The sequence below is a fragment of the Panthera tigris genome, chromosome B1, assembly GCF_018350195.1.
Source record: "Panthera tigris isolate Pti1 chromosome B1, P.tigris_Pti1_mat1.1, whole genome shotgun sequence".
NCBI classification, from domain to species: Eukaryota; Metazoa; Chordata; class Mammalia; order Carnivora; family Felidae; genus Panthera; species Panthera tigris.
Genome location: NC_056663.1, coordinates 16116882 through 16129002, shown reverse-complemented (window position 1 = coordinate 16129002; position 12121 = coordinate 16116882). Strand labels below are relative to the sequence as shown.

The 12121-nt window shown below is 41.1% G+C and overlaps 1 protein-coding gene across 11 annotated transcripts in view; it reads right to left on the bottom strand.

Moving 5' to 3' along the window:
- SNX25 (sorting nexin 25) overlaps positions 1-12121 on the bottom strand; it is a 134075-nt gene that overhangs the window by 76362 nt on the left and 45592 nt on the right. For all 11 annotated transcript variants that reach the window (XR_006216501.1, XR_006216502.1, XR_006216500.1 and 8 more), the window contains exons 4-5: positions 9635-9807; positions 8320-8506 (exon numbers count right to left, since the gene is read on the bottom strand). Coding sequence is in view for 3 of the 11 variants with exons in the window: in XM_042982981.1 (XP_042838915.1) it covers positions 8320-8506; positions 9635-9807 (360 nt within the window). In the remaining 8 variants the exon portion in view is untranslated. The remainder of the gene's footprint in view (positions 1-8319; positions 8507-9634; positions 9808-12121) is intronic.

The following is a 12121-nucleotide window of genomic DNA, read 5'->3' as shown; positions in this document are numbered from 1 at the left end:
CAGGGCCATGCAGCCTATAAGCAGAAAAGCCAGGTGCAGACCAGATCTGTGAGACCCAGGCCTGTCTGACTCGAGCCCACGTTTGAGGGTACAGTCCACTTCAGATGCTGGACTGGTCGCTGTAGGTTGACTTCTTGTGTTGTTAAAATCATCTTCCTCTAGAAGAACTGTGAGTCTGTCTACTGCAGGGTCATCAGAGACAGAACTTGTGTGGCCTCCACCCAGCGCTGTGCTGGAGACGGCTCACGAGGCTCGTGTTGGCTCACGAGAGCCGCCTGTTAACTTTTCAGGAATTAAAGTCTACCATGTTTAAAATTACACAAACTGGCAATTAAATTATACTTTCTTTATTTTCTTTTATTTTTTTTGAAAGTGTACTTATTTATTCAAGCAATCTCTACACCCAATGTGGGGCTCAAAATCATGACCCCAAGATCAAGAGTCATGTGCTCTTCTGACTGAGCCAGCCAGGAGCCCCTAATTTACACTTTTTAAAAAGGTAAAAGTACTTAAAACTCATCATTTCCTAACAATTTCATTTTCCTATAATCTGTGTTCAAGGTTATTTACACGGATTGTACGAGCATGGTGGACACACTATGTATAAAATGGCGTGCGACTGCAAATCTCTTCCCGAGGACGTCACGCTTAGTGATTCACACCACAGAAACCAGCAAATGCTCCCCGTCAGGGTTTCTTACTCCTCCCGGCAAAAGCCAGTTATTAACAATTACCGGCACACCACTTCTACACTCTTTGCTACCATTCCTTAAACGTACCTTGGGAATCATAAATTTCTTTTCTGTTGAGTAGGGACCGAGCGCCACAACTTTTGCTTATTTGAAAGAAAAGAGCACTACTCATTCACCCCACCGTCACCTCTTGATGTTTCGTTCTAAGTAGAAGAGGCTCCATCCCTGGCCTCCCTGCACCTCTCCCTCACCCCCTCTTTTATGCCCTAGAGAGGGAAGAGGTCTTTAATCTGACCACAGAGGAGGAGGAACTGGCCACGTGAAGCACAGCCCTTCTGTTCTCCTTCCTCTTAAGAGCAGGTGTTCTCTGCCTCCAACGGCAGCCAGCAAGTAGACTCGGCACCTGCCAGAAAGAGGGGGAAGGAGGGAGAATCAGGGACAAAGCCAGGTGGGAAAGAATGTCTGATTCTGAGACTCAGTTTTGGAGAGTCACTGTTTGCATATATAAACTACACTCTCCATCATCTATCAGTAATAAGAGCACACTTTTTGGCCTTCATTTGGCTTATTCCTTGGACCTAGAGTGGTTCAGACCTCAGGATGGAGACAGGAACATTGCTATTTATTAGGCACCCTCAAACCCCCAAATAAAACACTGCATTCTAGTGGGCCACAAGTAATTGATCAGTGTTCATGATGAAATTAAATCTATTTGCAATCCTTGGTCTAATGACTGTAACAACAACAACAGTAGCACCTAACAATTAGAAATATGCAGATCCTGGGCTAAATGCTTCACATAAACTAACTCATGGTCCTCGCTGTCATTCATAAAGCAGATACACCTTACCCACAGTGCCAGTGTTGCCCCAATTATAAGCGCATCATGAATTCTTTAATTTCAGAGAGATCAGAAACTTCCTCGTACCAAAATTTCCTTTTCTTGTATCAAATTTTCCATCGCTGTCAATCTTCCCTCCCAAATGAAGATATTTTATTTTCTGATATGTTTAACTCCCACCTCCCTGCCCTCTGCTATTTCTCAGACACCAACGGAAGGAATCATATTCTGCAGTCAGTGTACTTTTACTTTTTATAAAACTGAGAGATCTTTTTGAACGTTTTCCATCAGCAGCCTTGGGTTTTAATGCATTTTTTAAAACTAAATTTATATTCATTTATTCTTTTCATAAAAATCTGCCAAGTTCCTCTTTGTTTTACACTTCGTGACTTCTCATCTCCTTGTCCACGCACACTAACCTTTGCTTCGCAGTTTATATTTGCTTAACTGATTTCTGACACGGTGTAGCAGTTTGAAGGTATGCTTGATTTCTTTTTCCATGTTCTTCTGTAACATAAGCCAATTTTACTGCTCAAGAATCACGATAAATCTTCAGAATCACTGTTCAAAACACTATTCAAACAATTTAAATTCTTCTACTCAGAAGCATGTGATTTTAAGAATTTTAATATTTTTAGTGTATTATCTTCACGTGCAAATGCACCTAAACTAATTCGGAGATGAAAATCTATCCCCTTAATATTTGAAGAAAAACTATTTAGCAAACTCCCTCAGTAACCCACTCCACTGTTCGTTATGATCTCTAAAATTAGTCTATTATGCACATCACCTCTTGCTTTACCCTAGTAAAACAGAAAACACATCAATCTCGGTCCACACTCAATAAAAGGTTTCCTTCATTTCTCCAAGTTAAATAATACTTAGCCTTTTTAATTTTAAACCTTTCATTATTAGAATTTCTTCCCTACTATTTTTAGATTCGCCATGTTGCTCTTTAAATAAGGGGTCAGAAATGAATCCAGAACTGAAAAATCTAATGAAGACTGGCCTGGCAGCAAATGAAATTACAGCGGTCATAGGCTGCTCTGATTTTCTTCATTACTTCTGTTTCTCTGGCAGTCTATCACCATCTCACTAACAAATGATGGTACTTCTGATGGGACTGTTCTCTGCGCAAGGACTAGTGCCTGAAAAGGCTCCTAGACAGAAAAGAATTATCTCCACACTTGTGGGAAACCCCACAAGGCTGGGGCCGGGTGTCACTGCTGTCTTTTGCCCACCTGGCTAGTAGGCTACTCACCTTTACATGCGGGATTTTAAGTCAGATAGACCTGAGTTCAAATCCCAGCTGCTACTTATGAGTTAAGTGATCCAAGGCAAGTCACTTTACCTCCTTCAACTATATGATGAGTAGTGGTACTTAATTCACATGGTTGTTACAATGGTCAGATGGTAAGAAGCTGACCCTGTATTTAATGCATATTAGATATTCAATAAATGGCAGCTTCAAAACAAAGAAGTTTTCCCTTCCTTGAGCATGTGCTTGGCATCTCTTTAACTCTGGCAAATGTCCAGTCCAGGAAAGCAGTATTTGTCCAATGTATGCATGGGATGTAGCACTCTCCTGCCTTGCTACAACTGTACAGCATAGAGTACGAGACCAAAAACCATCCCACCACCCAGACGGACAGTGGGAAATCTGGTCAGTTGTCCTTGAAAATCCTCCATCAACATGACATTCCAATTCCTGGCTCCTGTTTTGTTAGCCGAGTGGATCACTGCTTCTACTAGAAGACCCTGGAAAATTTAAAATGTTATGCCAGTCCAACCACCACATCCTCACTTCAACATCTTGGATGCCAGAAAAGAAGAAAAAGGAAATAGCTACAAAGGACAGTGGAATATCCAGCTGTAATTTTTTTTAAAGCCTGGGTGATTCTAATATATAGTCAAGGTCAAAAACACCTGGTTTAGTGTTCTTGAAGGGAGCATTTCTAGCTCTATAATCTTACTGTAAAAGCAGCTCATGCTGACTCAGAAAAAAACAAACTACCACGGAACTACAAATATCACCATCAAAGTTTTTTTGGTTTGGTTGTTTTTGATGCATTTCAACCCAACAGAGTTTAATGACTTTGCTTCCTTTAGAAAATATGCATCTATCTCCCAAATATGTATGACAAAAAAGCGGATGACTTCATCAACTGCTTAGTCTAAATAAGATACGTTCCCTGCCTTAGGCAGCCGATCTCAAAATCTTACTGAGACCAATGTGAAGACAGTAACCTAAAATGCTAATAAAGTCAGGCAGCAGAGGACTCTAATGGTACAAGAAAAACAACAGAATAGCTCAGACTATGATTGAAAAAAGCAGCTCCATTAGTGTCAGGCAGCTGATGAGCTTCATCGATGCTGGCTTTAGACAGCAGTCCGATAAAAAGCAGTGTTGACTCTCAATAACAGTAAGCAGACCTGAGCCCTGAATAGAGTGCAATTTTTCTATCAGATAAATAAGCAGCCAAGTAGCCAGGTTATTTGTGCAACATCACCTTTTTTGAACAAAAAGATCAACCTCTACCACTGCAGAGTTGTTCCTGGTCGCCTTTCTAGTGCAGTCTGTGCAAGAAGCAGAGAATACAGGGTAGCCTTTAGGTTACCTTCAGATACAGTGAATGGGGATACTGCCCCTGGATAAAAGATATACCAGTGCCATATCAAACAGAACTGCCAGGCATTTTCTCTTACAGCAAAGTCCAAGGAACTGTCTCATAGTCATAGGTCAGGGCAGGATGCCTCAGGATAATTCAGTATTTTTTTTAACTTCAAGTATACATTTATTTTTTTTTCCAGTCTAGTATTATGAATTTTATTTAATTTTTTAATATGAAATTTATTGTTAAGTTGGTTTCCATACAACACCCAGTGCTCATCCCAACAGGTGCCTTCCTCAATGCTCATCACCCACTTTCCCCTCCCTCCCACCCCCCCATAAACCCCTCTCTTAAAAAGTGAGAATAGGGGCACCTGGGTGGCTCAGTCGGTTAAGTGTCCGACTTCGGCTCAGGTCATGATCTTGTGGTCCGTGAGTTCGAGCCCCGTGTCGGGCTCTGTGCTGACCGCTCAGAGCCTGGAACCTGTTTCAGATTCTGTGTCTCCCTCTCTCTCTGACCCTCCCCCGTTCATACTCTGTCTCTCTCTGTCTCAAAAATAAACTTAAAAAATAAATAAGTAAATAAATAAATAGTGAGAATAAACTGAGGGTTAATTCAGCATTTATAAGAGTATTCAGAAAGTAACTCTGGGGGTACCTGGGTGGCTCAGGTTAAGCGTCCAACTTCAACTCAGGTCATGATCTTGCAGTTCATGAGTTTGAGCCCCCCCCTCCCCCCAACTCCCTGCCCCAGCCCCTGGTTGGGCTCTGTGCTGACAGCTCAGAGCCTGGAGCCTGCTTCAGATTCTGTGTCCCCCTTCTCTCTCTGCCCCTCCCCCACTTATGCACTGTCTCACTTTGTCTCTCAAAAATAAATAAATGTTAAAAAAAAATTTTACAAGAAAGAAAGTAACTCTGGATGTGCATATCTTTCATTGAGAAAAATGCCTTCACAGTATTTCTTCCCCCAGGTTCTTCAGGGGCCAAGCTTGTTGAGGAGGCTATCTATGCTTCAGGATTACCATGATCCCGTAATTTTTGCTGTCTACTCTAAGAATTTTGCAGCCCTTCCAAAGTAAGCCATCAACGTATTTCCCAAGATGTTCATGAGGAACTGAGTTTACCAAGAGACAGAGGGCAGAAAAACAGGTCATTCCAGTTGTGCTCAGTCATTACATAAACATAACTCAATCTGAGAATGTATTCTTTTTGTTTCTAATAGAATGGGCACTTTAAGAATTTGATTATCTAATCACCAAAGTACCTCCAAGAGTCCTCCCAATGGACTCTGAACTTTGTGGGCAACAGACCCCAGCAGTGAAGTGGACTGCTGTGGAGGGCACAAAAGAGCAGAGGAATATATATGGGATTGGAGTAATGCACAGAAGGAGACCCCTTCCTGGTGTCTTGTACTCTATCACCCCTTGCTGGGGGCAGGTATACAGTGGGGAGAGATGGAGGTAGGAAGAGGTTAAGAATCCACAACATTTTATTTTACTCTATCAAGTCACTGATACTGCTTCTGCAGATGCTCAACAGTACCTCAAAAAGGCATTCTTTAAAATGCAAACAGCCCAAACTGTCCATCAACTGACGGACAAATGAACAAAATGTGGTATATTCACACAATGGAATATTACTCAGCCAACGAAAGAAATGAAGTATTGATACATACCACAACATGGATGACCCTTGAAAATACCATGCTGAACAGAAGAAGCCACGCACAAGAGGCCGCATGTTGCATGATTCCATTTATATGAAATGTCCACAGAGGCAGAAAGTAAATTGGGGGCTGCCAAGGGCTGGGGGCAGGAGCAACGGGCAGTGACTGCTAATGGGCACAGGGTTTCTTTTTAGAATGATGAAAACATTCTGGAATTGGAGGTAATGGTTGCACAGTCTGAATACACTAAAAACCACTGAATCACACACTTTAAAATGGTGAATTTAATGGGTTGTAAACTGCATCTCAAGGTTGAAACAAAAAATAAAAACACTGTTCAGTTCAGCATTTCTACTGCCCCTTAAGCCTCTCAGTGATCAACAGAGGGCCTGCCTCTCAACCACCCAGTGCGTTAGCCTTTAGTACTGCCGTTTTTATGACATCAGGAGAAAGTGGTCTTACGGGAAGAGTGAAGTGCTCATGCCATTTTTGTTTCATCATTATAAAGGGAAAAGGTCAAATCAGGATTTCTAGTGTAATCTTTAGCCGCTCAGGTGAAGGCAGTCCAAAATGCTCCTACTGTGGCAAAAGCAAGCTGTCTCATCATCCTGGGGCTTCTATTTTTTAAAGGTCAATTTTTGCTGAGTTACTTCTTTACCTACTAGATAATGAACTGCCAACATTACGATATCTATGGCATTTCAAATAGTTCTGAGTCTTTGATTAGTACATTTTGAAAATGGTAGACCATTAATTTTAATCAAGATCCATTCATCTTATAATACCAATGGTTGACCGTTTCCAATTATTTTGGAAAAATAATTACTTCTGATTTTAAAAAGTCTTTTGGTACCTTTTTGTTACATGGCTATCTAGGTCAACATGTGTGCAGTGCTGGGACTTTTTTGTTTGGTACACAAAACGGAACACTCATTCATAAGTCTAGAAGTAGAACGAATACTGATTCAGGTAAGTACCTGCCACCATTGGTCCTAGATTGTTATCTTAAACTCCCTTGGGAGTTACCAAATGGTCCACATCTGACTATATTGTGGAAAGACTGCTTGACAGGGAAAAAGTACTTAGGAATGCCATACCTCCACAATTTAGCAACATGAAGTACCATCTGCTCACAAACAATGTCCTAAGAAAAAACTCCCATTTCACAGATGTTGGTCATCACGATACCTTTGTCACACCACAGGCAGTACATCTGGGAACAATAGGTGTAAGAGCACCAGACAGAGGAATACTGGAGTACAGGCTTGAATGGCATCTCCAGCACTTGAGGGGGGGGTTGGTGCACGTGCGCGCACACTTGTGGGTTGGCAATTTTAAGGGGAAGAGGAGGCAACAAGGATGCCCTGTCACTGTGTGCTCTTTCACATTCTATGGAATGACACTTTAAAAGGAGTCAAAGAAAGCCATGGAAAGGATGACCTTTGAGTGGGCATAACCTGTAAACCTCAGGAAACAAATCTGGGATATAGGGCCTTGGGGTCTCTATCAGCTCAAGAGTCACATGATCAAAAAGGAAATTACTTACCAGAAGCAAAACTGATATATCAGAGTTGCCTTTCTTCCCCATGTATTACTGTTTGGGGACACTAAAATAGAGGAGGAACTACAGAAGCCTAGAAAATCCACAAACTACACACTACGATATAATCATACTGTATAGGCACATACCAAAGAAATAAAAAATAAATACACAAAAACACAGTCACCCCTAAGGTATCTCAAATATGGTAAGGAAGACTGAACTCCCTTATAAAAGAGACTCCTGGGGTACATTTGAATCGTATTTTTTCAAAACAATTAGTCAAGAACCCTTGATTCCCAAACCTGGGCCTGCATTTTCTAAGAAAAATGAAAATCAACACAATGTTCTACTATGTAATTTTAAAAACACATCATCTCCTTCCAATGCTTCTCTAAGGTAAGCATCTGCTTATCCGGCTAAGCAGGTCCTCCTACAACAAAACAGCTTTCAATCTATTATAACCTAATTACTTGAAAAACATGATACTTTATTTTTTATTTTTTTTAAATCTTGAGCTTTTTATTTTTTTTATTTTTATTTATTTTTAATTTTTTTTTAATGTTTATTTATTTCTGAGGCAGAGAGAGACAGAGCATGAGTGGGGGAGGGTCAGAGAGAGAGGGAGACACAGAATCAGAAGCAGGCTCCAGGCTCTGAGCTGTCAGCACAGAGCCTGACGCGGGGCTCGAACTCACGGACCCTGAGATCATGGCCTGAGCCGAAGTCGGACGCTCAACCGACTGAGCCACCCAGGCGCCCCGAAAAACATGATACTTTAAAAAACAAAAACAAAAAACTTCCTCTGCTAAAGGAGAAGCTGGATAAATTTAGTGGTCACTGAATCGTGAGATTTACGGGCTTCCTTTATTTCTGCCTCCCTGACAACCACATTTTTTTTTAACCTAACACGGCAGAGGATGATAATTAGTAGCTATTATAACTTGGCTATAATTAAAGGCCAAATACCTTAGTTGCTTCAAGAATTCAACATCAGAGTTGCCGTTAATAAGCTTGATGAACTCTTCATAAGAAGGAGCATAGGTGTAGGCTCTCTTGTGATGTTCATTCATCTGTTCTCTGCGCTCCAGCTGGGCAAGCAGCATCTGGTTGATGTAATCTGGATTACTAAGTAACTCCACTACCGGCTTCAAGACTGCGGGAAGGAGAAGAAAGCACCACTGAAAACGGTACTGTCCTTTGGAGGAATTGTTTTTCCTTTACAGAACTGAAACAACAGTCAGGAAACGTTTTTAAACTACCCGAGTGGGGAACATATGAACAACTCAGATATTCAAAAACACGTGTGCGTGTACAGACAGCCGCCCTTCCCCTTGGATATGCTACCAGCTAGGGCTACGAGCAAGTGGTTGTCTTAACAAAAGGGTTAACTTTAAAGGAAAAATGAAAGAAAGTCATTTGGAACCCAAGTTCCTAACAGAGATATCGAAATTAAGTACGCAGATCTTTTTTTCTTTTATTTCTTTTATAAGGCTCATTATGTGCTTCTGCCAAAAGAGAAAAGTGAACGTGCTCCCAGCTGGTGAAAGCAGACCTCCGGGAAGAGGCCGCGGAAAAGCCAATGATACTACCCCCCAATCCATCCTACCAACTCGCAGTTAAAAAGTTCCCTTTTCTCTGTGGTTGGTATCCACTAACAGCCACAGATCATAAATTAGATACTCCATCAATGCATATCAAAGGCAGTGCTATTTGAGATTTTGAGATAAGAGAAATTTCTCTTAGGTCGCATTTTCTTCCACTTTTCTTATTCTGGCCAAGCATCTCCCTCAATATACTTTCTGTAGTAACTCATTATATTGTGGTACCCTTCCTTTTTTTATTCATTGTAAGTTCACAAAATCATATATAGGCGTTATCAATGAATCTTCTATCTTAAAAGTGTTTTAAGTAAACGCACCCTGGAGTATAGATATTCTTTCACTGCTGTATGTATGACTGGCCTGGATAACTCAAAAGCTATCCCAAATGGATGTTTCCCTGTGAAGGGCATAAGGACGGATTATCCTGTATCAAAATAAACAACAGAATGGACTATGCATTTGGCAACATGTTACATAAAAAACTTGATTATCACGGATGGCAAAAAATGCCCTCTTTGAGTGGCACTTAAACTTTGAAAATTTGAAAATATTTTAGTTTGCATATTGTCCCACAATATACAAGGTCTGCATAGGTGTATACAAAGGGTTATCACATTAGTATGTAGTGCATTTGTTTACATGATCATCCCATTAGTGATATGAATTATTTATAAAAGTACCTTTTGTTGTGAGAATTTCTGCAAGCATTATACGTAAGCTGAGAGACTGGACATCCTTTGAGGGGAGGAGACAAAACACCAGAACCCTAGAACACATCTGTAGGAACCTCACTTCATCATACGAGTTCCTCAGGGACACATGCAGCACAAAAGGCCTTGGTTGTTCTTCATGTCTAAAAAAAATTAACAAAGAGAGGGAAGAGGCAGGAAAGAAATCTCTGGAAACAATTTGATTATGTCTCATTAAATATCAAATATCTCAAATGGAGAATATATCTGTTTTAATAATGTGTCCACTCCTCAAAAATATCAATAGCCAATAATTTTCCCAATCACAATGCAAACGCATGGGCTGTTGGGATTTAAAACCTTAAGAAGCATCGACAATTATACACGACTCCCAAATCATAGCAACAATCTAGGAAAGTAGGAGTATTTCTTTAACTGGATTATTTTTAAGTCTCCTAGATGTCTTCTTAAATGTGATCTACAGCGTCATTAAAAAAAAACAAAAAGAAAACAACAAAAAGAAAAAAAAGAAAACTAAGAAAGCATAAACCAGGGCCACTAGCCAGCGGGCAGCCTTCCTGACTAGGTAATCATGAGATAAAAGTTCTGTGGGTTTTGGGGCGCCTGGGTGGCTCAGTCGGTTGAGCATCCAGCTTTGGCTCAGGTCATGATCTCTTGGTTTGTGGGTTCGAGCCTCGCGTTGGGCTCTGTGCCGAAAGCTCAGAGCCTGGAGCCTGCTTCAGATTCTGTCTCATTCTCTCTCTACACCTCCCCCACTTGTGCTCTGTCTCTGTCCCTCAAAAATAAATAAATAAAAAAATAAAAAAAAAAAAAAAGTTCTGTGGGTTTTCCTGAGGAAAGGGTCCATGACTTGATGCTACATAATTGGTGGCCAATTGCCTTCTGTGAGGTTCCCAAGTATTTTCTTTAATTTTACTTGAGAGGGAGGCAGGGAGGGAGGGGCTGGAACAGAGTGAGAGAGGGAAAGAGAGGGAGAGAGAGGGAGAGAGAGGGAGAGAGAGATTAAGAATCTTAAGCAGGCTCCACACTCAGCACAGAGCCCGACACAGGGCTTGATCCCACAACCCTGGGATCATGACCTGAGCCACAATCAAGAGTCGGACACTCAACTGACTGAGCCACCCAGGCACTCATCCCAAGTATTTTCTAAACAGTCTTGCCACCGTGGTCAAAGGCTTCCCTATGGGTACTGACCTATTCTTACCCTAGCACCGTTAATTTGGAGGATCTGAGTGAAGAGGAGTAGAAAGTAGAACTTTCTATGCCTCCTTTTCCCATAGTATCTTGATAGCAGTAGTGACCAAGAAAGACTGGGAAGCTAATTTTCTAATATCTAATACCAGATAAGACATAAAATTTAGGGACTTCTTATAGTAACTAGTGGTCAATCCTGGGGGTGGGGTGGGGGACACTACAGAGGGGGAGCAATCATACTGGGCACTGGGTACTACATAGGAAATGAAACACATGCATATTGGCGCCTTTACCACTAGACCTCCTGGGAGTTCACTGCGCTTTCTTTTTCCACTAGAGAATGGAGACTAGTTTCCAAAGTACTCTAAAAAAGATTTCCTCTTTGTCTTCTACAACAAGAGGTTCAATACAAATATGCAAAGCCAACAAAATAAACAGATTTTAAGAATAAGCCTTTGCATATGTACTGATAGATGTTTACTTTTTAAAAATGGCATCTTCAAGGGTGCCTGGCTGGCTCAGTTGGTAGAACATGGGAGTCTTGATTTTGGGGTCATGAGTTTGAGCCACTGGCGGTAAAGTTTACCTTAAAAAATAAAAATAATATAATTAAAATGGCATCCTCAATTATTTTAAACTCTATGCTGCCAGCTAATGTTATTTTAATATAGTAAGATCTAGATGCTAGTTTTGTCATGTCAAGCACATTTAAGGGTAAAACTTTACTTTAAAATATGTATTTGGTTAATGATTATTGGGAAAAGCTGGCCCCCCCAAAAAAAAACTAACAAGAGAGGCTTCTTACTATAATACCAAAATCCCTCTCAAAGTGTATACAATTCCCTCTCTGTTCCAATGGAAGGTAGATCATAAAAAAGAGCCTGGTCCTCAGACTTCTACAAATTCATCTCCCTCCTAAAACTGAGTTACGGAAAACTTTCTGAGTGAGCCAAAGGCCAGACAGCTAGTCAAACAAGCTCGATCTATGGAAAAAGGAGAGGCAAATGCTTCCCTGGAATCCCTCTGTTCACTCCAAGCAGGATATTCCCACCATGCCCTCTAGTCAGTGGACATCAGGTACTGTTTGAGAATCCAAGAAAAAGTCTCGAAGCACCTGGCTACTTCTGGGTCAGGAGGTGACCATGAGCCTTCTTCATCCAGGCAGCATCCTCCTGTGCCGGTGCGGATCAATCATTTGTTTACTGCAATTCCTACTACTTACATGTGGGTTCTCATTCCTTGAGTGAGCAAACATTAGCTTTT